The sequence below is a fragment of the Stomoxys calcitrans genome, chromosome 3, assembly GCF_963082655.1.
Source record: "Stomoxys calcitrans chromosome 3, idStoCalc2.1, whole genome shotgun sequence".
Classification (NCBI taxonomy): domain Eukaryota; kingdom Metazoa; phylum Arthropoda; class Insecta; order Diptera; family Muscidae; genus Stomoxys; species Stomoxys calcitrans.
This window is the reverse complement of record NC_081554.1, coordinates 102,014,987-102,038,699: the sequence shown is the minus strand read 5'-3', so window position 1 is coordinate 102,038,699 and position 23,713 is coordinate 102,014,987. Positions and strand designations below refer to the sequence as shown.

General features: G+C 37.2%; 1 protein-coding gene across 2 annotated transcripts in view; it reads right to left on the bottom strand.

Moving 5' to 3' along the window:
• The window catches only part of LOC106085862 (alpha-ketoglutarate-dependent dioxygenase alkB homolog 6), a 34,861-nt gene extending 15,163 nt beyond the window's left edge, over window positions 1–19,698 (bottom strand). Inside the window, exon 1 of one of the 2 annotated variants that reach the window (XM_013250308.2) lies at window positions 19,608–19,698. In XM_013250308.2, coding sequence (XP_013105762.1) covers window positions 19,608–19,637 — 30 coding nt within the window. In that variant the 5' untranslated portion in view covers window positions 19,638–19,698. Of the gene's footprint in view, window positions 1–19,533; window positions 19,561–19,607 lie in introns of those variants that run through there. The other variant, XM_059364972.1, reaches the window with a different exon arrangement.
• Window positions 19,699–23,713: the final 4,015 nt, after the last annotated feature.

Here is a 23,713-nt window from a genome sequence, read left to right as displayed (position 1 = left end):
ATAGTTGGTGCGGTGGAACGGTATGTCAAACAAATTTACAACTCGTAAGCTTCTTGGAGGAACAAATGTTGGAACTAAAGACAACAAATCCGGTGAATCAATATTATTATTAAGCAAGTCAAATATGAAGCAAGCCGATTGATATTTTCTACGAGATTCTAAGGATTGCAAGCCAAGTAACAAAAATCTAGATCTATATGGAGGCATCTGAGCAGGAAATAAGTTTTTAAGGGCAAACTTTGTAAAGTTTTTTTGAATTCTCTCAATGCGAACAATGTGAGCACTACATTGAGGATCCCAAACAATTGAAGCGTATTCTAGTTTAGACCTAACAAATGCCGTATAAATTAATTTTGCGGTATTAGGATCAGAAAATTCCGCACAATTTCTTTTGATAAATGCAAAAACCTTGTAGGCCTCAGGAATAATGTGGTCTATATGTGGAATAAATGATAGTGATGTATCAAATATAATGCCTAGATCACGAATGGAAGTTAGCTTAGTAAGATTGTGGCTGCCAATTTTGAAGGTTGGTTGAATGGGATTAAGTGATCTAAAATAAGAGACGTGAAAACATTTTGAAAGGTTCAAAAAAAGCTTATTGATGTTGCACCACATGACTAAGTTATCTAAATCAACTTGCAAATTATTTATATCTTGTAGAGACTCAATTTTAGTAAAAAATTTCAAGTCATCAGCATACAAAAGAAAATTGGAATGCGAAAAACATGAAGAGATGTCATTGATAAATAAGTTAAAAAGAAGTGGGCCAAGGATGCTACCCTGAGGTACTCCCGATGTCTGAAAATATGGCTGAGACACGTATCCTTCAACTTTAACTTTACACACTCTGTTAGTTAGATATGAATGAATCCATTTTAGAAAATTTGAATGCAAACCTAGATTCTGTAACTTAGCAAGTAAAATACTATGCGAAACTTTATCAAAAGCTTTGCTTAAGTCAGTGTAAATAACTTCTACTTGTTTACCTCGCTCGAGGGCGGTCATACAGTAATCTGTAAATAATGTTAAATTCGATGTGGTAGATCTACCCGAAAAAAACCCATGCTGGTAAGGAGAGATAGTAGACTTGCAAAGAAAAAATAATTTTTTGAAAATGATATTTTCAAATATTTTCGAAACACACGAAAGTTTTGATATTGGCCTGTAACATGTAACATCATCTTTTCTACCCTCTTTAAATACAGGAGTAATTGATGCTATCTTCCACTTGGCTATAAAAATACCTTTCTTAAGAGATAGGCGAAATATAAAAGTCAAAACGGAAACAATGCTAAAACAGCAACTTTTTAAGAAATAAGCACAAAGACCATCAGCATCACTTTTATAGCTATTTTTAATTGCACCAATAGCTTCAAAAACATCATCCTCACAGATATAAATACTTCCCAAATTTATGGCTGAATAAGAACATGGTAGTGTCATATTACAAGTGGAAGGCTGCTCAAAATTAGATTGGAAAAAATTAGCAAACATGTTTACAACATCATGGCCAGACTGCGAGATGCAACTGTTATATTGAACAGTAGATGGGATATCTGAAGATTTCTTCTTAGACTTCACAAACGACCAAAAATGTTTAACATTTACTTTAATTTCATTCTCTTTAGAAAGAATGTATTGTTTATAAAGAAATTTGTTTAAAAAATTAAATTCTTTTTGATAATGTAAAAATTTGACTTGCTCTTCCAGATTACCAGATTTAATGAATCGATTATGGAATTTATTGCGCAGATTTTTTAGTTTTTTTAGGCCTTTAGTATACCATGGAAGCTTATAGGGCTTTTTCTTCTTTAGAGGAACATTCAATTTAAGAATGTCTAAAACCTTTGCCAGAAAAATATCATAACAATTGGATGGTTCACACGTAGGAAACATCGATACCCAATTTATAGATGAAAGCATCGAATTTAGCACATCAAAGTTACATGCGTTGTAATTAAAATTAAAACACTCAGAAGTATCATTTGGGATGTACATAAAACATTCCATTTCTATAATTGTAGGAACATGATGAACACTTGGAGGAGATACTGGAATCAAACATTCATATATTTTGAAATTGCAGTCGCGTGATACAAAAATTAAATCAAGAAATCGACGCATTTTATTAGCAATATGATTAATTTGAACCAAACCAACGCTCAATAACGCATCGATAAAATTAACTTCAAACCCTTTATTAACATTACTAGGCGTTAAAAAATAATTGTCGTTCATCATGGTCCAACAAATACTTGATAAATTAAAATCTCCCATTACACATAAATTAGTATCAGAACACATATTCTCTTCCAAATTAACAATATTAGAGACATGTTTAGAATAGATATTATCATGACTTCCAGGAGGTATATACGATAGAGATATTAACAGTTTTTGATTAAATCCAATTACATATAGTGCAATTTGATCCAAAAGACCATCATCATCATCAATTTTACATAAATAGGATTTATATTTAGATTTTACAGCAATAAGAACACCCCCACCCCGGGATAATCCTGTACGATAAGCATTTCTATCCTTCCGATATACATTAAACAAATTCATGTCGAAAAATTCGGCATCATAAAAGTCGGAATTAAGCCAGGTCTCAACAATGAGAATTAAATCAAAGTCACATTGGGACGTAAAATTCATGATTTCATTGGCCTTTGTGCGAATACCTGACATATTTTGATAAAACACTTTTAGATTATGTGCAGCATCTACTACTGAACTAAGGGTTGTATTTCCCTTTTTTGAAAATTTTTAAACGGACGTACCCTGATATCGGTAGGCCACAATTTAGAGTTAAAAATATCATTATAAAAACTAGATACTACACCCAGCTTAAAATTAACACTTTTTAATTCACTTAAATTAGCGTCTTTCTTTACTAATTTATAGCATTCAATATTAGCTTTATCAATGTTGGAGTTGGCAGCAATATAATTGATAATTTGATCGCATGAAACAGTTGGCTTAAACTTTGATATATGAATCCATTTCTTGGTCGCCACCACTTCCAAATCATTAGGTACATTATTTTCACCGAATATGACTTTGCCCCCTTTTCGTCTACGCCTTTGAACAGTTTCCCAACCCATACTTGCTTGATGGTTTGGTTCGAACATTTCATTCCTATTGTTTACTGCATTAACATCATTTGTACTCACTGACGAAATCGATGGTGCATATGAAACAACATGTTGCGAGCTCGGCTTGTTCATGGATTGTGCACCTGTAGATGTAACTGGTATAATAAGACTTTGGACAGTACCAACAACATCGCTACCACTGGTCTCAGAATAATGATTTGCATTTTGTTGATGAACTTCTTTGCTTGGAGGTTTGTTGTTTTTCTCCACTGTTTTTTTTATCTCTCGCACTTCAGCACATAAAGATGAGTTTATTAAGACTTTTAGCTCTCTCACTTCACTGGTCAAAGAGGCAATGCGAGCAACCAAATCAGAAGAAACTGATAGGCAGTCATTGCAATTAAATACAATATTTGAATTTTTAACAAATAATTCGCCAATATTAGTATCGACGTTGGCACAAAAGAAGTGTAGCTTAGCTCTGCAAATGTGGCATGCTATGAACTTCCCGTTCAAAGCCTTGAAGCACTTCGCACAAAGAGTATTTGGAGGGAGATCCATTAGAAACACGTCAGATGTAAAGAAGCTCAACTGACTGACTGATTTTCAACTGATTTTATTTGCAAATAAAATAATATTTTTTAATTAATTATACTTTTAAAGCACAATTTATTACTCAATGTAAAAGCTTTGTGTAAAATATTAATGGGAACTAGTTATGGATAATACCCAATGCAAATAAAACCATACGTTTATCTATTCTCTTCATACCTGATACGTTAAAATTAATTGTCATAAAGCAGGAAAAAGGTATTTTTTAAGAAATACATACCTATTTCCAAATTTATATGTAATAAATTAAGTGTTATCCTATGACAAATTTGTATGAAATTGGTATTAAAACGCACAAGAATTATGTTCAAAATATGCCAAAATTGAGTTCAGATATCACAACTTCTCGATTTAACTACCCTCGCATATACCTAAAATATTGGATTACATACCAAACGGGTCTGGACAAATTTGAATTTGTCCCTTTAATTTAAGTACATATCTATCGTAGAATAAGTCGAAGTATATGAAGTCAAATTGTGAATTGTAAATGAATTTGTAGCACGTAAGAAAATATCTATTAGCACTAAGTGTACATATTGTGAATTTCTAATCTTAAGCCATTTTTAGTACTTAAGCTCATCTGCAATTCTTTTACTAATGAACTGCCCACTCCTTCTACAACCGCAGCAAGGTGAGCAACACATCTCTACTCTTTCTCTCATAATAAAACCAGTGTCTCTATATCAATACCCGAAATTTACCATTGCGTTATTTTTTTTTTTCTAACTCTTTTTCGTTGGGTTTACCTTCTCGTCATCTAACTTATTATTCCTCGCTCTATGAGTTATAATAAGACTAGTTCATCGCATATTATTACAGTCCACACAGCATCGACTGAGGGAATTCCGCCAGTGACGTCACCGCCTCTCTTTTCTCAACGCAACAGCCACTCTAACCCCACTTCACGTCTAACTGGAAGACCCCCACTCCTGTTTAGGGTCAAAGAAAATCCTAAGCGCCAAATCATGGCCAATTTTACTCCCATTTAGGTCAATTTTATTCATTTGGGGTTCAGTTTTTTTGAGTGTAATATCATTCGTCGTGTTGTGTATAATCTCCGCAAACATGATCATGTGCCTGATTCCGGGAAACTATTTTTAAGAGTACCGTTTTCTGATTTTGTAAATATTAAAGTGTTATATATTTTTTATAAAACTACTAGCTGACCCGGGCCCGCTCCGCTGAGCCTTCTTTTACTTTATATGGAACAAAAGTTTCCTTGGAATATTTATTTTCGACAATTAAGCTTTTAGTGAAATACTATGGTACGAAAATAGAATATTGCTTGACTTACAGTCTGAATTCCATATGATCCTTTTTGGTCTACGAATTTAAGTTTGGATGTAAGGTGTACTCTATTCTTAAAATACATTATTTCAGACCGATATTTTCATGAAATGTGATTTAGGGGTGTTTTCGGGGGTGGGGTGGTTCCCCAGACACTGGGGAAGGGGTGATGTCCTAAATACATGGTCCTAAATTTGGATATCAAATTCGTATTTTACTCCCAAATATCTTTATTTGAGCCCCATATTGCGTCAGTAAAACATTGTTGTTTGTGAGGCATTTTGGAAGTAGACCCCAGAAAATTGGTCCCGAAAGTGGGCATCAATTCTTGCTCTACCCCCAATACCTTTCATATGAGCCCCATATTAACATGATCGACAAATATACCCGATTTAGGGATGTATTGGGGAGTGGGGTGGTCCCCCAAACACTAAGCCCCGAAAATATATCAGCATCGTTCTCTATTCCCATGTATGTATATACCATTCATTTGAACCCCATATTTGCATTGACCTCGAAATTAGATATCAAATTCGTTTTCTTATCTCAAATACCTTTCATTTAAACCCCTTATTGCAAAAGTCAGCATATATGTCCGGTTTGGGGTATGGGCCCCAAAAACTATCAATATCAAGCTCCACCGCCTTGAAGACCCAAATTGTCTTGGTGAGCAAATACGTCCTATTTGGGGTGGGACGTCCCTTAGACAGTTGGTCCTGAATGTTGATATCAGATTCGTGGTCTACTTCCAAATGCCTTTAATTTCAGCCCCATATTTTCATAGTCAGCAAACATGACCGGTTTGGGGGATGGGGCGGCTACTGATTGACTTGGCCTTGAAAGTATACATCAGATTCGTGTTCTACTTTAAAATACCCCTTATTTGAGCCCCATATTGCAATGGTCAGCAAATATTTACTTCCTATATGGGTGGTGTCATGAGGGTGGGGTGGCAACATAGACATTTTGCCTAATATTGATATCAAATTCATGCTACACTCCCAAAGACCTTTCATTTGAGCCCCATATTGGTATGGTCGTAAATTTGCCTCCTTTCGGGGATGTTTTTGGTGAGGAACCAAATACTTGGTCCAACATTTAGATACCAGATTCGTATTCTACACTTAAATAGCTTTTATTTAAGACCCATGTTGCCATGGTCAGTAAATAAGTCCTCTATGGGGGATGTTTTGGGGAAGGGGTGGACCCCCAGAAACGTGGTCCCACATTTGAACATTAAATTCGTATTTTACTCGCAAATACCTTTCATTTGAGTCCCATATTGCCATGGTCGATAAATATGGCCGACTTAGGGGTGTTTTGGGGGTTGGGGTGGTCCCCCAAACATTTGGTCCGACAATTGGATATCAGATACGTTTTCTACTTTAAATACCTTTCATTTGAGTCCCATATTGTCGTGATTGGGGTAAGTATATGTTTGGTAGGTTTTAGGGTAGGGCGGCCCCCCTAAGTACCCCATCCGAAATTTGGATACCAAATTTTTATTTTTAGGGAGCACACTAAAATTCGCTTAAATCGCACCATCCATCTCCGAGATCTGGTGTTTCTGAAAATTAGGGTAAGAGTGGATCTAAAACCAACTTCCTTTGTTATATTGGAGACTTGAATGCTCATGTAAGCATAGAACAGGACATCACAGCGGAACGTATGTCAAAGGATAGGTGTGTCGATAGTAAAGGCCGAAAACTTCTGAACTTAATTGAGGACCTAGGTGGCGTTATTTAATGGACGATGAGAAGGTTGTAGAGAGGGCGGGTATACGTTTTGTGGGGTAATGGGTTCCGCCGATATTTTGGAACTGCTGGAGAATTTGTATGTCTTCTGTAAACCTAATTCGGATCATATGCCACTGAAGCTCTCCATTAAGTCGAACTCCATTAGCGCAGAGAACCCATGCATATTGCCACAGAAACTGAAATGGTGTCCCATGAGGCCTAATGTATATAGTAACTCCATCACCGAACGGTGTGACTTAAATTATATTTTTAGCAAATCTACCATTGAGTGCAAGGTTGATATTCTCTAAAATACACGACGCTGCTGGAAAGTCAACAGGTAAACGTCGGGCGCAAGAATAGATGGTTTGACGTACAATGCGAGTCAGGCAAAAAACGTAAGCTTAAATGTCTTAACTGTTATCGTAGATTTACCCATCACATTTGTAGGAGACAATATATTGAAAGTAGGTCCTTTTATACGAATCTCTGCAAGGAAAGAAATCGGCATCACACAATTCGGACATTGAGAGATTGGATACTGTCAAGATCTCGGCTGATTGGTGGAAACTTGGGAATAAGTAAAGGGAAAGACCACCTAGAGTAGGAAACGATATTAATGCGGATTCGTTCCGCGAATACTTTATTGACTTATTGTCATGTAGCTCTCACGAAGATGAGATGGCTTGGGTGCTGCCGCACCACATGGACCCATTTGTACACGGTCCTTTCGAAATGGACGAATTATTATTTGTACTCGGTAATGCAAAAAGTAATAAGGCGCCAGGCTTTGATAGAATCTCTTTTGAACCCTACAAATATGCTCTAGTTTCGTTTCTACAAGAAGTTCTACATCTGCTTAACTTAATTTTTCTTCGGGTGTCAATCCCTTCGTCCTTTCGCAGATCGATAATCATCCCATTGCACAAAAAAGGTAACGTAAATGTGGTGTCGAATTACAGAGGTTTGTCTCTGCTTGACACACTGCACAAAATATAATGTTGAACTGAATTTATTCGTAGTAAGAGAGAAAATCGGATTTACTGAGCGCAATACTGTTCGCTTTGTATCTATGATTTACATGAGGTTCTACCCGCTGGTGTACGCATTGCGGTGGGTGCTCTTGTATGCAGACTCACCGACGAAACTTCGACGTCGATGATTGATGCTCTACACGCATATTCTCTTTATTGGGTCTAATTCTAAAACTGACCAAATCTAAGATTGTTGTTTTCAGAAAGGGACTACAGTCTGCTTTGGTATTACGGCACTGAGCCCATAGAGGTCATAATTGAGTAGAAATATATCGATATGAATCTTATGTATAACCTTTCCTTTGTAGAGCATCTTTCTAACAAGCTACAATCTACAACAATGGCTATTAATTCCACATGGCTGCGCTACATCTACAACGGAAGAATTAGCATTTCGAATAAGATGAAGATATTTAATACTTCTGCCAAGTCTATATTGTTTAACGGCGCTCAGGTGTGGGGACATGTTAGCTATGAGCAAGTAGAGAAACTATTCAAGTTCTTCATAAAAAAGGTACTATACTTACCAAGTAATACGCCTAACTATATGTTGCATATCAAAACGGGGCTACCAAGTATGTTTTCGGGGACCCTCAGGCTGCACTTTAATTATATTAGCAAGGTACTTGCAATGCCTAGTGATAGATTACCCCGACTGCTGACTGAGAAGACTGCCGGGGTTTACTGGACAAAGAGCTGGTTAGATTTATGTGCTGAACTAACCATTGACGTTGATTTTAGTCTTAGAGGTCGGGATCTAATGTTGATGCACGATAGTATTTTATGTGATCTTATGGGACGTGAAAAGGTCTTGAATGAGAACAGGGCTCTGGCTTCATAATACCACGACCCTTACCCACATCTTAAATACGATATTCCCCTACACTTTCGAGATAGCAACTCCCAGAAATTTACAAGTTTAGTTTTTTGAGCCAGAGGTGATCTGCTTAATCAACTCAATTCCAGAGCCTTTAGAAATCAGACAAACGGTCATAGCTCTATTAATTTTATGGGCGTATGGCCTACATATGCTTACGATAGAAGACGATGTTTTGGAAAAAGCTCATTGACTCTAAATGAGTTCTATACAATATTAAATGGAGATAATTTTATACCCCTCGGGAACTATCTAGTTAATTCCTTGAATACTAAAAGTTAATTCTAAATGAATTTCATAATTAAAAAGAAAATAATAATAATAAAAGTAAAACAAACCCTGAAGCAAAGCAAATCAGAAACAGGACCAATTAAAATAAAAAAAAATTAATGATAATTTATCACTCCACATTTTAGTAATTTTTTTTCCGTATGACAGTCTGACACACAGCGTAGATGTATGTCAAATTAGATTTTCATAAAAAACTGTATCGAATTATATTTGTAAATGAATTATAAATAAAATATTTTCTAATCTAAACTAATATACTTCACACGATCATTTATTTTTTAACAGTCTATAAAATATTGTGTATATGGCGTAACGGACCTTCTGGGGAAAATATGCTGCTTACACCTATTAAATTTATTTGGAAATTTTTCCAAAGCTATTGAAAACTAAATTCGTAAACGTTTTTATCTGAAATTTATTATTGAAATAAAACAAAATATTAAAATGAGAATAAATAAAACATCTACAATTGAATGAATTATTTCATGGTCATTGGTTAAATCCAAACGGAATAGAAGCCGAGATTTTGTTCAGATGTATTATCACACAATATTTCAGATATTTTATTCCATCACTTGTGATGATTTCAGTTCAAAATATCTTTCACGATCATATGCACTGAATAAAGAGTAATTTAGTTTAATTTATTTAACGTTGAACCATAACGAAGTTCATTTGATGTAATTATATTTTAGATCTACATTAACTAAAAACGAATATTAATGTCTTTAGAGCTATATGAAGTTCAACTTGATTCGAAAGTAATTTATTTTAACTCAACCATTGGGTCTTTTTTTTTTTTGAGTGTGCCCATTGCTTTGCAAATAGAGTACGCGAACGACTTTCGTAAAAAATAAAATTTTCCTCTACGGTTTATTTCTAGAATCGGAAGGTTTTGAATACAGTGTAATATCATCAATAGTTAACAGTAGTTAATATTCAAGAAAATTCTGGGGGGCGCTACAGATTCACTGGGGGGTGCTTAGCACCTCCTAGCTACACCAATGACGTGTGGTCAATTTTACACCAGCACATGCATTAATCCACACACGTTGCACTTAGGGCGACAAAAACACATCATTCTAACCACAACACTAAATTGAGAAGATACACCTGCACATGCATTAGAATAAGGAAGGGCAAAATGTACATCTCTTATTGGTGATCATCTGAGAAGACGAGAGTACAGGCAAAGAGACAAGTTAGTTTAAAACACCGTGCTTCGAACGAAGAGTTTTTTGATAGAAAATGACCATATATTAATTTTAAATGCTGCTAAAGGCACCTTTCTGACCTCCAAACCAGGAACAACGCACTGGTCAACACACTATTCAATATGAACCTTATTAGCTTCGTTGAGAAGAATAAATTAACCAACACCACTTGTTTGGCAACACGCATATATGGCTTGCCGAATATTTAAAAAAATGAGTACCGCTGAGACCCGAAATTATGATATTTTTGGAACCAAGACTTTAAATCGAGATATCGGTCTATATGGAAGCTATATGTAAATCTTGATCGATCTAGACCAAATTGCAGAAATATGTGGAGGGGCTTAACTCAACTCTCTATCCCAAATTTCGGCATCATCGGGGATTAAATTGCGCCTTTTATAGGCCCAAATTCTTAAATCGAGAAATCGGTCTATATGGCAGCTATATCCAAATCATGACCGATCTGTGCCATAATGCAGAACTATGTCAAGGGGTTTAACTTAACTCAATGTCCCTAATTTCGGCGACATCGGACAATAAATGCGCCTTCTATGGGCCAAAACCCTAAATCGGAGGGTCGATCTATATGGCAGCTATATCCAAATCTGGACCGATCTGGGCCAAATTGACGAAGGATGTCGAGGGACCTAACACAACTCACTGTCCCAAATTTCAGCAAAATCGGTTAATAAATGTGGCTTTTATGGGCCTAAAACCCTAAATCGGAGGATCGGTCTATATGGCAGCTATATCCAAATCTGGACCGATTCTGGGCCAAATTGACGAAGGATGTCGAAGGGCCTAACACAACTCACTGTCCCAAATTTCAGCAAAATCGGATAATAAATGTGGCTTTTATGGCCCTAAGACCCTAAATCGGAGGATCGGTCTATATGGCAGCTATATCCAAATCTGGACCGATCTGGGCAGAATTGACGAAGGATGTCAAAGGGCCTAACACAACTCACTGTCCTAAATTTCAGCAAAATCGGATAATAAATGTGGCTTTTATGGGTCTAAGACCCTAAATCGGAGGACCGGTCTATATGGCAACTATATCCAAATCTGGACCGATCTGGGCCAAATTAAAGAAGGATGTCGAAGGGCCTAACACAACTCACTGTCCCAAATTTAAGCAAAATCGGATAATAAATGTGGCTTTTATTGGCCTAAGACCCTAAATAGACGGATCGGTCTATATGGGGGCTATATCAAGATATAGTCCGATATAGCCCGTCTTCGAACTTAACCTGCTTATGGACAAAAAAAAAAGAATCTGTGCAAAATTTCAGATCAATATCTCTATTTTTGAAGACTGTAGCGTGATTTCAACAGACAGACGGACGGACATGTCTAGATCGTCTTAGATTTTTACGCTGATAAAGAATATATATACTTAATAGGGTCGGAAATGGATATTTCGATGTGTTGCAAACGGAATGACTAAATGAATATACCCCTATCCTTCGGTGGTGGGTATAAAAAGATGATACACAATAAATGGGAACGTTTGGAAAAACATACTAAAATACCGAAGGACTTGTTTTTAAAAATTGTGACATTTTGCATACAAAATACACGCTATTTTAAATAGGAGGATAAAGTATATAAGCAACAAAAAGAAATGCCAATAGGATCACCAACGTCCCCAACCTCCACAGATAAAATGAAAACAAAACCAAAAGTTATTTCTAAGCATGTAGATAACCTTTTTGCAATCGCAAAGAAGTCGAATGTGCAAAGTGCCTTGGAGACACAAATTGACATACTTGGACGCTTTAGTGTTTAGAAGAGGGAAGGAGTTAGCAATTAACTAGTACCAAACAAGCACGGCTTCAGAGAGAATAATAAATTGTTATTCGAAGCACCCAAGGAGAATTATTATCAACACACTTTATCGACCGGGTACTTGCAATAAGTGATAAACAATTTCATAATGAGAACACACAGAAGATAAGATACATATTATAAAGAAGGAATTTTTTGTCAAGACGACTAGTATTTTGATAAGACGCGCCACGAGAATTCGCAGAAATAGAACACGGCTATAGAGAAAACACACACATCAATGACATTTGTAGGGCTATCTGAGAGATTTTCCCAGTCAAATCTCTACAACCGGAACCAAATTCAACCAGCGTACAAAACACGCAATACAATTGGACAACTACATAGAAAAACGAAATCAAAAATCGCAAAAGCGGACAAGCGAATATAGCCTACAAAAAAAAATTGTAAAGGAGAAGGGATCCATTCATGCCAGCTTATCTGGACACAAATCGGACATCAAAGCAGTAAACAAACCCACTGAGAAAAACCAGAACTAGCAACCCACTGTGCACTCATCGGGCACAAGCCCAACTTTGACAAGGTAGAGATACTAGTGCAAGAGAATAACTACTACAGTCGATTTACATTGGATATGCTACACATTATTGACCCACCAATTAAGAAGATACTAAACCACAAAGCAGACACGGATAAATGCTTACAAATCTACAGACATACTGTGAACAAGTACGGTCGCACCAAACGACAGCAGTGAGACAGCTTTTGTCAAGATAGTTCGCATAATTTTTAATCAAAAACCAGTAAGGAAGGGCAAAAGTCGGGCGGTGCCCTATAAGTACAATGTGGGCGAGCAAAAATATGTTCAAACTGTAATAACTACGGTTGAATGAAAATTGCGACCTGTAGTTTGTACACAAATTATCATGGACAGACAGACGGACATAGCTAAATCGAATCAGAAAGTGATTCTGAGTCTATCGGTATACTTATCAATGGTTCTATCTCTCTTCCTTTTGGGTGTTACAAACTAATTCACTAAGTTATAATACCCTGTACCACAGTAGTGGTGTAGGGTATAATTATATATTTTTTCCTGTGATTTAAGTATGTTCGTTGTATTTTTGTATGATCCTAGATATCCGGATGTTGACTAGCGGTGTAAGTCGAAATATCGAGAATAAAAGAAAATTTTAACGGCCTTATTAACGAAACTTAATGTAGCCTTGAAATAGGTTTGTTCGACAGGAAATGTGTCAAAAAACCCTTTTCAAATATAGATTAAGATTTGTAAATAAGGCCGTAAGCATTTAAAGAACAAGAAACTTCAAATAGGTTTATTTGACAGATTTCCTTTATAGAACTTTCAAATAAACCCTTTTTTAAGGCTTTATTAAGTTTTGTAAATAAGGTTCTTGATAAAGGACCTGAGCCTGAAATAAATCAACAAATTAGAATTTGTCGAGGTCAACTATAACCAAATAATAAATAAAGATAAATAGTCTGACACAATTAAGGTCCGGGTGGTGTAGCAAACTAAACTCATATCTCTTAATCTCTACTATCTGCCCTGTAGGCAACACAGGATCCCATGACACCAATCAACTATTTACATGCCGAAAAAACCTACTAATATTGCTGCAGAATCTTTTTGGGCCGTTGAGCAATCAGATTCGTGGGGCTGTATACATACAGCGAGTGTTGCTACAACAACAACTCGATACAGCTGACTGTCCGCGACAGCAGTTGCAGCAACCTGTGGACGAGCCCAGGTTTCATATTTGATAAGCACCACAAAAGTCGACGTAGATCTGCGGAGGAAGTGCAGTCCGTGACGTGAATGATCCTGCATTGAACGCAAACCCAACTACAGTGGGGATCGGCCTATAAGTTGATACTGTGTTCCATTTTCGCTGTCGAAATCCATTTTTGAAAAGAAAATTATGAATAAAAACAATCAAACTTAAAAAAAGTTTTGTTCTAACTGGAAGGAAAACATAAAAGTCTTATTGTCCCTCTTCTAAGGATTCTGCTAACTCTTATTTGGATGAAGCTAACTATTTTTTCTCCAAAACGGACTATAACCAACTGAATGCATCTTCAAGGTTCCGCCAATTGGACTATACTTCAATCTTTAGAGTCATTAGATGAGATGATAAAAATGTTTTATTTTATTTTGAATAATGGAATATCCAGAGCTGTTCCGAAAAAAAATATTTCTAAGAATCACGGAACGCGTGAAGTGGTGTAGTGGTATGGTAACGTGAGGACGTCGAGTGTGAACATCTTTACCGACAGTAAAATTGCCGTAAGGGCAATAACAATCAGGACGGTAAGGTCACGAACAGTTTTGCAGTGTAAGATGGAGATTAAAGCCCTCTCTGAGGATGGCAAACGGAGTAGGGAAAATGAAAGGGCAGACGATTTGGCGGTGAAGGGGGCAGTCTGAGTTAAGGGAGTGGGGGGAGAGTGCGCATGCAAAATTGTGGAACAGCGAAACGGTCGGTAGGACGGCGAAAATCCTATGGGGGGGATCCAGATCGTGAGAAGACGAGGCTATTACTGAAAGGAAGTAAGAAGGATGTCAGTATAGCTATTGGTATCATAACGGTAAAATCGGTGCGGCAAGTGATACCATGTGTAGGGCATGCGGGGAAGATGATGAGATGTTGGAGCATTTCCTCTGTCATTGCCGGCTTTCGCGTCTAACAGATACAAGCACACAATTGAGTAGTTTTTTAACTTATGTTAAAAAAAAATACGTCTTATGCATAGTGTGATTATTTAAAGGCCTGATGGCTTCGCATTGCATGAAATGAAATAAATAAATGAAAACAATTAAGGATTTGGTAAGTAGCACGGAATTCCTAACTTAAAATGTTCTTTTTAGAGGTTACTTTATAGTTTTTAGAGCGCACAATAAGCCGATTACTGGATTAGGTGGACATACATAGTGACATGGGGCGCATTAATATCTGCACCCTCTTTTCAATCTAACCTAAGAATACTGGTCCCCCGTGAAATGCTGATGCTTTATCAAGAATAAAGAATAAGAAAAATAAGCTTTATATAAGTGGTTATTCTTCAGACTTTGTGAACTATTCCGTCATAAGGCCCTAAAACACTATCTTGATTAAAAGGCTGTATAATGGCTATACATCGAGAATAAAGAATGAATTGGTATCTAATCCTAAATCTGTTTATGGTTTCATAAAATCTAAGCGTCTATCTAATCTATCATCTAAAGAACATCGGAACAATGTTGCAGATGATAATACTAGGATTTCCAATATATTTGCATCATTTTTAAAAATACCTACTCTAATAAAGTATATTGTTCTAAACTCCACCATCCCTATCCTATTACGGAATTTCATCTCTTATTGTTCCATTATTTCAGGTAACAATGGTGTTACGTAATCTGAAATGCCTACAGGACACAAACGTTCCAGGCCCGGATGGAATGTTGCACTTCCTCTCTCTATAATGTTAAGTAAATCCGTAGGTGCTAGCTATTAACCATCAATTTGGAAAGAATTTATTATTGTTCCTTTTTTTAAATCGGGTTTCAGAACTGATGCGTCGAACTAATGAGGAATCGCCAAATTGAGCACAGTTCCCAAATTATTCGAAAAGATCAACATGGCTTCCGGAAACATCGGTCTACAGTAACGAATCTTTAAGTACTAACTGCGATTGTGGGTGAAGGAAGTCGATATCAGACTGATTGTATATATACGGAACTTATCAAAGCTTTTGATAAGCTTGATCATGAATTATTGTGATTGAAGTTGTACCTTATGGTACAACAATAGTCAGATGAAACTAGGAAATGCTATTTCTGATAAAATAAATGTAACATGTGGTGTCCCTCATGAAAACCACCTCGGACCAGTTTTACATTGTTTATAAATGACCTGTCTAATGCAATACTTCAACATAGGGTTCAAATGTATGCAGATGATGTGAAAATTTCTATTGTTTTAATGAGAAGGCCAATCAATGCATATTGCAATCTAATCTCGACGAGTTTTATAATTGGTGCAATACTTACTTGTTGGAACTTAACGCAATGAAATGTAAACATTCGTCTTTCTTTTCACCAAAGAGGTAGATACAAGTTGTTATTTGAATGATTTTATAGTGAAGTATGTGGTTTCTTTTCATGACTAGGGGATACTGTTGGACCACCGATTAGATATAAGGAAACATATATCTTTCTGTCGTCTATGTGCGTTCAATAAAAAGCAGAAAGAGCTATGAAAAACAGATGTAACGACCAAATGAAGGACACATTTTTCTCTGATTATGAATAAAGCTTATTGTTGTGGAGGTGGCGATCCTCGTCATGATCCTGAAAGTAAACAAGCTCGTTCCGCTCCTAAGGACAGATCGCCGCTATAACAGGGTGGACACTGGCTAGTTAAAGCCGCCAATAACTCGCCTCGTCATATCGAGCATCATAGGCACTCAGTATTTGTGCAAGAGCCGGTGCTGCCCGGCCTCTCACTGAGATTCTCCGCTCGATATCGCTGATTTTCCGCGACTGCCATTGCAACTACTCCGTATGGAGTATTCCACTTTCCGCAACCAGTCGCAGCTAAGCTTCTCGTGACAGCAGTCAACACCACACAGATTGGATCTCAATGTTCCATCCTGTGGTGGTGCTCACAACTATCCCGTTTCGGGCCCATCCCCTCACTATCAGCTGCTTCAATTAAGTTATTTTACATCGAACAACGCAGAAAATGACTCCACGCCGTCTCTTTGTGGAATTTAACTAATGTTATTATCTTACCGACTTCTCTGAAAATCGTGATTCTGTTAAAAGAAATTTAATAATACACGTAAATACATACACCGGTATTCACAAAAATTAATGTAGATTTGAATTAGGTTTATTTGACATGTTTTCAGCCTTTGTGGTACTCATAGTTATCCCGTGCCAGAAAGACTTAATTGTGTTTGAATGAGGGGAGTAAAATCCGAACTAACAACTAAATTGTTGCAATTCGATAGAGTCCTTCATCGGGAACTGAATAATTCTTGCAATTGAATTGCGGTCTCCCAGGAAAGATCTACAAGATAGAAATTTTACGAGACAGAAGAACATATGGGTTTGCAACGACCCAGGAGGCAAAGCTGACCAACACCTGCAGCTTGCACAGTTGCCACGGATACAATATTCTACGCAAGGATCGCTTTAGATATTGCCCTTCGTTATACACCATTCCGTGCAGTATATACCCATCTCGCCTGGCGCTAGTGACTCCTACATGGAATGTATGGGGATAGCAATCAAGTCCTGTATTGCCGAGAAAGAGCCCTACAATATGTACATACCACCACCCTACAATGTGTACATACCACCACCCTACAATGTGTACATACCACCAGTTGGTAGTTGTGTCTCAATTAATGACAGTTTACAGGATAATGACCAGAAAGAAGCTTGTAGGCTACACGGTGAATGAAGATGCTCCCACTAAGATTATAATTGCATCATTGCATCCGCTGATCTCCTAAGGGACTTATCCTGGAAAGCAGTCACTTCTTTGAGAACATACCACTTCCCCACAATTCTCACCATCGACCGATCACCCAACTTCATAACATCTGAGCACCGAATATCAATCAGAAGATGGCCGATTGTGTCGGCTTCGTCCTCAGAGAAAATTCCGAGATATCATTAACGCAACAACCACTCGCTTAATACCTGTCGATCGAATACCCCAAGTGAGGACCAATTTCCCGTGGCAGGCAGAGGTACTCGCAGATGAGTGTGATGGGATTCGTTTTACTGACCTTACTTACCCCTGAATCTGGAAATAAACAAAGTAGTCGACGAACATAAGCGGAATATGTTGTGCTGACAAAGAAACCTTGTTGACCACGTGCAAAGCAATTGATCGGTCTGCGATAAGTTATGCAACGCCAGTGTGTTTTAATCAGCTATGCGACACGCAATGGAATAATATTCAGATCTGTCAGAATGCCGCTCTTCAAGCTGCGACGGGCTGCTTGAAGAGCGGCACGGTTCACGATGACCGAAGATCCTCCCCGTAAAAAGACATAGCTAAATGCTATCTAGGCAATACCATCTCGGCTGTTATCGCAGGGACCACCCAAATTATTATCTTGTGGATAGAATCTATTGGGTTGCCCAAATTTTAAAAGAATGTAAAGATTTTTTAAAAGAAAGTAAATGCATTTTAAATAAAACTTAGAATGAACTTTAATCATATATACTTTTTTTACACTTTTTTTCTAAAGCAAGCTTAAAGTAACCGCTGATAACTGACGGAAGAAAGAATGCAATTACAGAGTCACAAGCTGTGAAAAAATTTGTCAACGCCGTCTATATGAAAAATCCGCAATTACTTTTTGGGCAACCCAATACATGATTTACAGCGTGAGGTTCTGCGCAACAAGAAATAACCTCTAGATCAAGCGGGTCTAGGCAACATTGAAGCAGACACGGTAACAGATGCGGTGAATAGCTACCGGGTGAATTTGGTCCTTTGAGAATTGCCGCCATCCATTGTGCCTGAAGAAATTAACCTTCCCCAGCAAACCAGAGTAGTTCTGGCTCAATTACGATCCAACAGAAGTAGCCGCCTCAAATCCTACACTGCAAGTATTGATTCCAACGTCCAGGATTTGGGTCCCGATTGTGACCTCAGACCACACGTCACCTGTTTAACTGCCTAGCCAGACCCATCTGGATCTGAATATTCAACAGAATCAAGCAGACAAATGATAGAAGACGACACACAGCTACAACAACAACTAAGTTGTTGTAGTCGTTGTAACCCCATTTTTTTATGGTCATACGACCAAACAACGCGGGAACGTTATGGCCATTGGTCATTTAAAGGCTCCAATAACCCGCCTTGTGATATCTAGTATCACAGGTACTCAGTATTTAAGATTGTCCGTGACTGCAGTTGCTGCCGCCCCGTATATTGAGCATCTCATCAACCGCGAGCTGTGGATTAGTTTTAGCTCGATAATAGCCTAGTTCGAGCACCATGCCGAAGTGCGACAACTCTTAGGGGAGAAATATGTGCATGCATAGTACCATACAAATGTCGCCAGCATAAGGAGGGGAAATGAAATTTTTTGCGATGTACTCGCCAGGGTTCGAACCGATGCGCTCCTGTGGCATCCATTGGTCCCAACAGGTATAAACTCATTTTCCGAAATGGTTCCACCGAGATCGAATTCTTATTAGATCATTTCATGTGCGCTGTGAAGTAGGCGATTTAATGTTACTTCCTTGGTTTTCAGAAAATATGCCGTACCAATTTTAATCTTTAAAAATATTCGTTTAAAAAAGTTCATATATCCTGAGACATATTTCTTGACTGAAGTTATTCTTGTTCCTTAGATTAAGAGAACATTACATTTTTCTTGCCCCTGACCTTAATGAAATTTTCATGGGCAAATTCTCATTTGTAAGTTATCCTTGTAGTCTTTATTCATTTTAAATTGAGCGATGAAAAAACTACAAAAAAACTCAAGCGGAAACATATACTTAACAAAAATTTTTTCTGGCAATTCTATTGATTTGAGGAATAATACCTTTACTTTCATTTAAATTGGCTTTATGGGTTAACAAAGTCTTAGAATCGGGAAAATCGCCAAACATTTCTTACCCTACGAACAATGAAATCCGAAAAATCCATACTTGTAAAATATTTTTAATTCTTTTTTTATTGTATTTATGGTTTGCAAAATGAATGGCCTTGAAAATTGTAACTATTCACAATAGTAGGCTAACATGCTTATAAATCAAATAGCGTTTCTTAGCAAGTGAGTCAAAGCAAATGGAGCGTAAACACCAATTAACTTGGGCAAACGACGCATTTTGTTCGTCGGAAGGAATAAAGGCCAAAACAGAATAAGCGCGTTGAGCTTGGTTTTCGAGCGCTGCGTTGAAAATTGCAACTCTACAAAAAATGCACAAAAGCAATGCTCAAACTTTGCCGCCTAAAACTTCTTCACGTATATGGCAACACAGAATGCGCTCGATTTCGGTTGTCAAAGTTGAAAATTCTTTAAGCCTTCATGCTGGTACTATATCATGGGGAAACAAGTAAAGGTGGTCTCATTTGTTACAAAAACCACAAATCATATGGTGGAATCCGCCATCTTGTCATCAAGATGATCGTCGTTTTACACACACACACAAAGAAATTTGTGTGCGTGTGTGAATACGAGAAAGAAGATAACAACAAAGAGAATGCGAACAAAAATCTGTCATCTTAATACCGTCAAACCTGGCTGGTTGTTAACAGCTATTCGCGTAAAAAAACCTTATTAAATCCCCCCTTGTACTCTATTAGCTTTTCGCTATATTTTTCGCTGATTACTTTTTTTTAGATAATAGATTTTAAAGCAAAAAAACTTGCCGATTTCCTTCATTCATTTACAGGTAGTGGCAATTGCCCAACAACAAAATATTGAGTGCGCTATCTGTCAAAATCAGTGATTAGTGCAACTCTGATTTTGGGTGTGTTACTAGATCGCGCCATTTTTCGTCGTTTGTGTGAGTTATGGTTCTTCACTATAATACACACAACCAAAATAGGTTGGCAAAAAATTGCATTTCGCGAGAAAAAATTGTACTCAGCTGTTTACGGTACACTACCTGGTAATTATGTCATGAGATCACCTCATCTTTAAATGTAAAAGGTTTGACGATATGAGGAAGGTTACAAAATATTTGAAAACTTTAAAAACTTACCCCACTTAATCCCAAAGCCAACACCTCAAAGAACTATGCAACTTCATTCAAAGATGCAAAATCAACATACAACACGTCATTCATTGAATTCGAAGCAAACTATGGTAGCAAAACAAAAGAGAAATACGATACGCCACGGCTTTTACCGATTACACTTCTATACTAGCAATAAACTGATAAATTAGCCGATAAAATATAAAACTAATAATCGATAACGATAACATTCAACTATTCAGGTATATGAGCATTAATGAGTGCTCGTTAGAGGTGGCAACTCTGGTCTGGGCATTGACATTGTTTCTATATAAATCGATCTCAAGATATCATTTACTGGTAGTGGCAGTTGCCCAACAACAATATATTGAGTGCACAATCTCACAAATCAGTGATTAGTGCAACTCTCATTTTGTGTATAGTGCGCGCCATTATTCGTTGTTTGTGTGTGCTACAGTTCTTAACTATAATACACAAACACAACCAAAACTCGTTGACAGATAGTGCACTTCGCGAGAAAAAATTATACTCAGCTGTTTACGGTACACTACCTGGTAATTATGTCATGATCGATCTCTCGACTTGTACATCTTCGTTTAAAAAATAGGTTATGGGAAATTTACGATAGTATCGATACCATCGACATTTATTATTAGTACTATCGAATATATCGCATGTCGCTCGTTTATCGATAGTTTGCCAGCTCTAGCTCTTGTGCTTGTGCAACACACTTGACGCATAACCAAAAATAAAAAACGACTTGTTGCGTAGCGACTGTGATTGTACTCTTTTTGGGCGTCGCGAAATATAAATTTTCTCTAGACGAAAACACAAGTAATAGCAAAACGAACACTCTTCATCAATATATTCCGCTATTTTTTGTGAAGCTTCACCGCGAAAACCAAATATAGTTCCAACCTTAATGAGGAAATCAAGATAAATTCATTTACAGGTAGTGTACCGCAAACAGCTGAGTACAATTTATTTCTCGTGGTGTACACTATCTTTCAACGGCAGATATTGTATGTGTGTGTGTGTGCGATATAGTTATAGTTATGTGTGTGTGCGATGTAGTTATGCTGGAGTTACATACCACGCGGAGCACTAATGCTTACTTGAGCAATATAATGCGCCCACATGCGTTCTTTTGGTTGAGTTGCATACCATGCGATTTTTGCTGCGCACGAATTTTTAAAAATGAGCTTATTTATGTCATTTGCAAAATAAATTTTAATGAAAATTGGCAATGATGTGGTTTGATAAGGATTGAATAGAAGAATTTTTCTAATTCACGGAATGCAAAACAATTTTTGAACAGTAAATATATTCAAATTATATGTTTTGCGCCCTAAAACGCGTTCGAAGTAGAGAGTTGGTTAACTAATTCCGTCAGATTCGTACGTGCATTTGTTGCGTAACTCACACAGTACTAACCAATTTTTTTTTAATTTTCTGGCCACCTTCAAAGCCATAACACACACAAAAAACGCACACAGAGTTGGACCAAACACTGATTTTGACAGTTAGGGCTGGCACCTACGTTCTTTTTGTGGAAAATTTTCCGAAAATCGTTCTTTCAGTGGTTTGACACGGTTACATTTGATATTGTATCCACTTCATGTTTTTGCATGTGACCTATCCTTCCTATTAGTGACGACGACAGTACGACCCAAACACTCACATTTGTGTGTACACATGCACGTTAGCAACTGATAAATTGTTTGATGCCATATTAATTTTTATATGTAAATGGCAACGTTTTGGACAAAGAAACCCAAACAAATCAACCTTGTCAAACCACCGAAAGAACGATTTTCGAAAAATTTTCCGTAAAAAAGAACGTAGTACCAGCCTTTATAAGTTAAATAAGAACAACTTTACAAAAAACTTTGTCAGCATCTTCCATTTTTATCCAAATATTGTTGTTATAATTGAAAAACCAAAAGCACAACACATTCTTTCACAAACATTATAATTTCGTACAAATCGATTGAGTATTTTGGAGGGAATGAATGAAATAAGCAAGTTTTTTGTTTCAAAATCCGCACCCTGCACTTTACGCGGCGCACCTCCGATTTCGTTAAAATTTGGTATGTAGATGTCGGCTGACCCCAGGAACACGAATCAGAATTCCCCTTAGGCCCTTCCCGGGTCCAATTTTTAGACATGTTTTTGCATATCCGTAATTTACTCGACAATACTTTTTATTTGATATCCATATTCGGCAAATTGGACTAGTTACCCCAAGGTGTGTTTGTGCCCCCTTGGGGCAAGGAGACTTTGGCCCAAAAACGGGCTTTAGATTCGTGTTCCTGGGGTCAACATTGTTAAAAAATTGGTGTTGCGGCCCAAAAAGTGAATTTTTCTCAAAATATATTATCTAAAAAAGTAATCTTAAAAAACTTCGCTAAAAGCATGTATAGTACCATGGCGAAACATTTAAAGATGGTCTCATTTGTACAACAACCACAAATCACATGGTACAATCCGCCATTTTGCCACCATGCTGATCGACGGTTTGCCAACACACACAAGGGAATTAGTGTGCGTGTGTGCCTACGTGTGCATGAATGAGCAGAGAATATGCGAGAAAGAAGATGACAACAAAGAGAATGCAAACGAAAATCTGACATCTTAATACCGTCCAACCTGACCGGCTGCTAACAGCTGTTCGCATGAGACCGCCTTGATATAGTACCAAGCTATATTCATTTTCAGGCAATGTATATGAATGAATGTTACTAGTTCGCGCCATATTCGTTGTTTGTGTGTTAAAGTTCTTAACTATAATAATCACACATAGCCAAAACTCGTTGACAGATTGTGCACTTCGTGAGAAGAAATTGTACACTGCTGTTTACGGCACACTACCTGGTAATTATGTCATATATAGTTCTACCCTTTATGGAAACAACATTGTCGCCAAATGTGTACATTGCCCTTAAATAGATACATTTTTTTTGCCAATGTAAACGTATCGTAATTTTAAACATCGATATGATGATAATCGATTATGAAAGT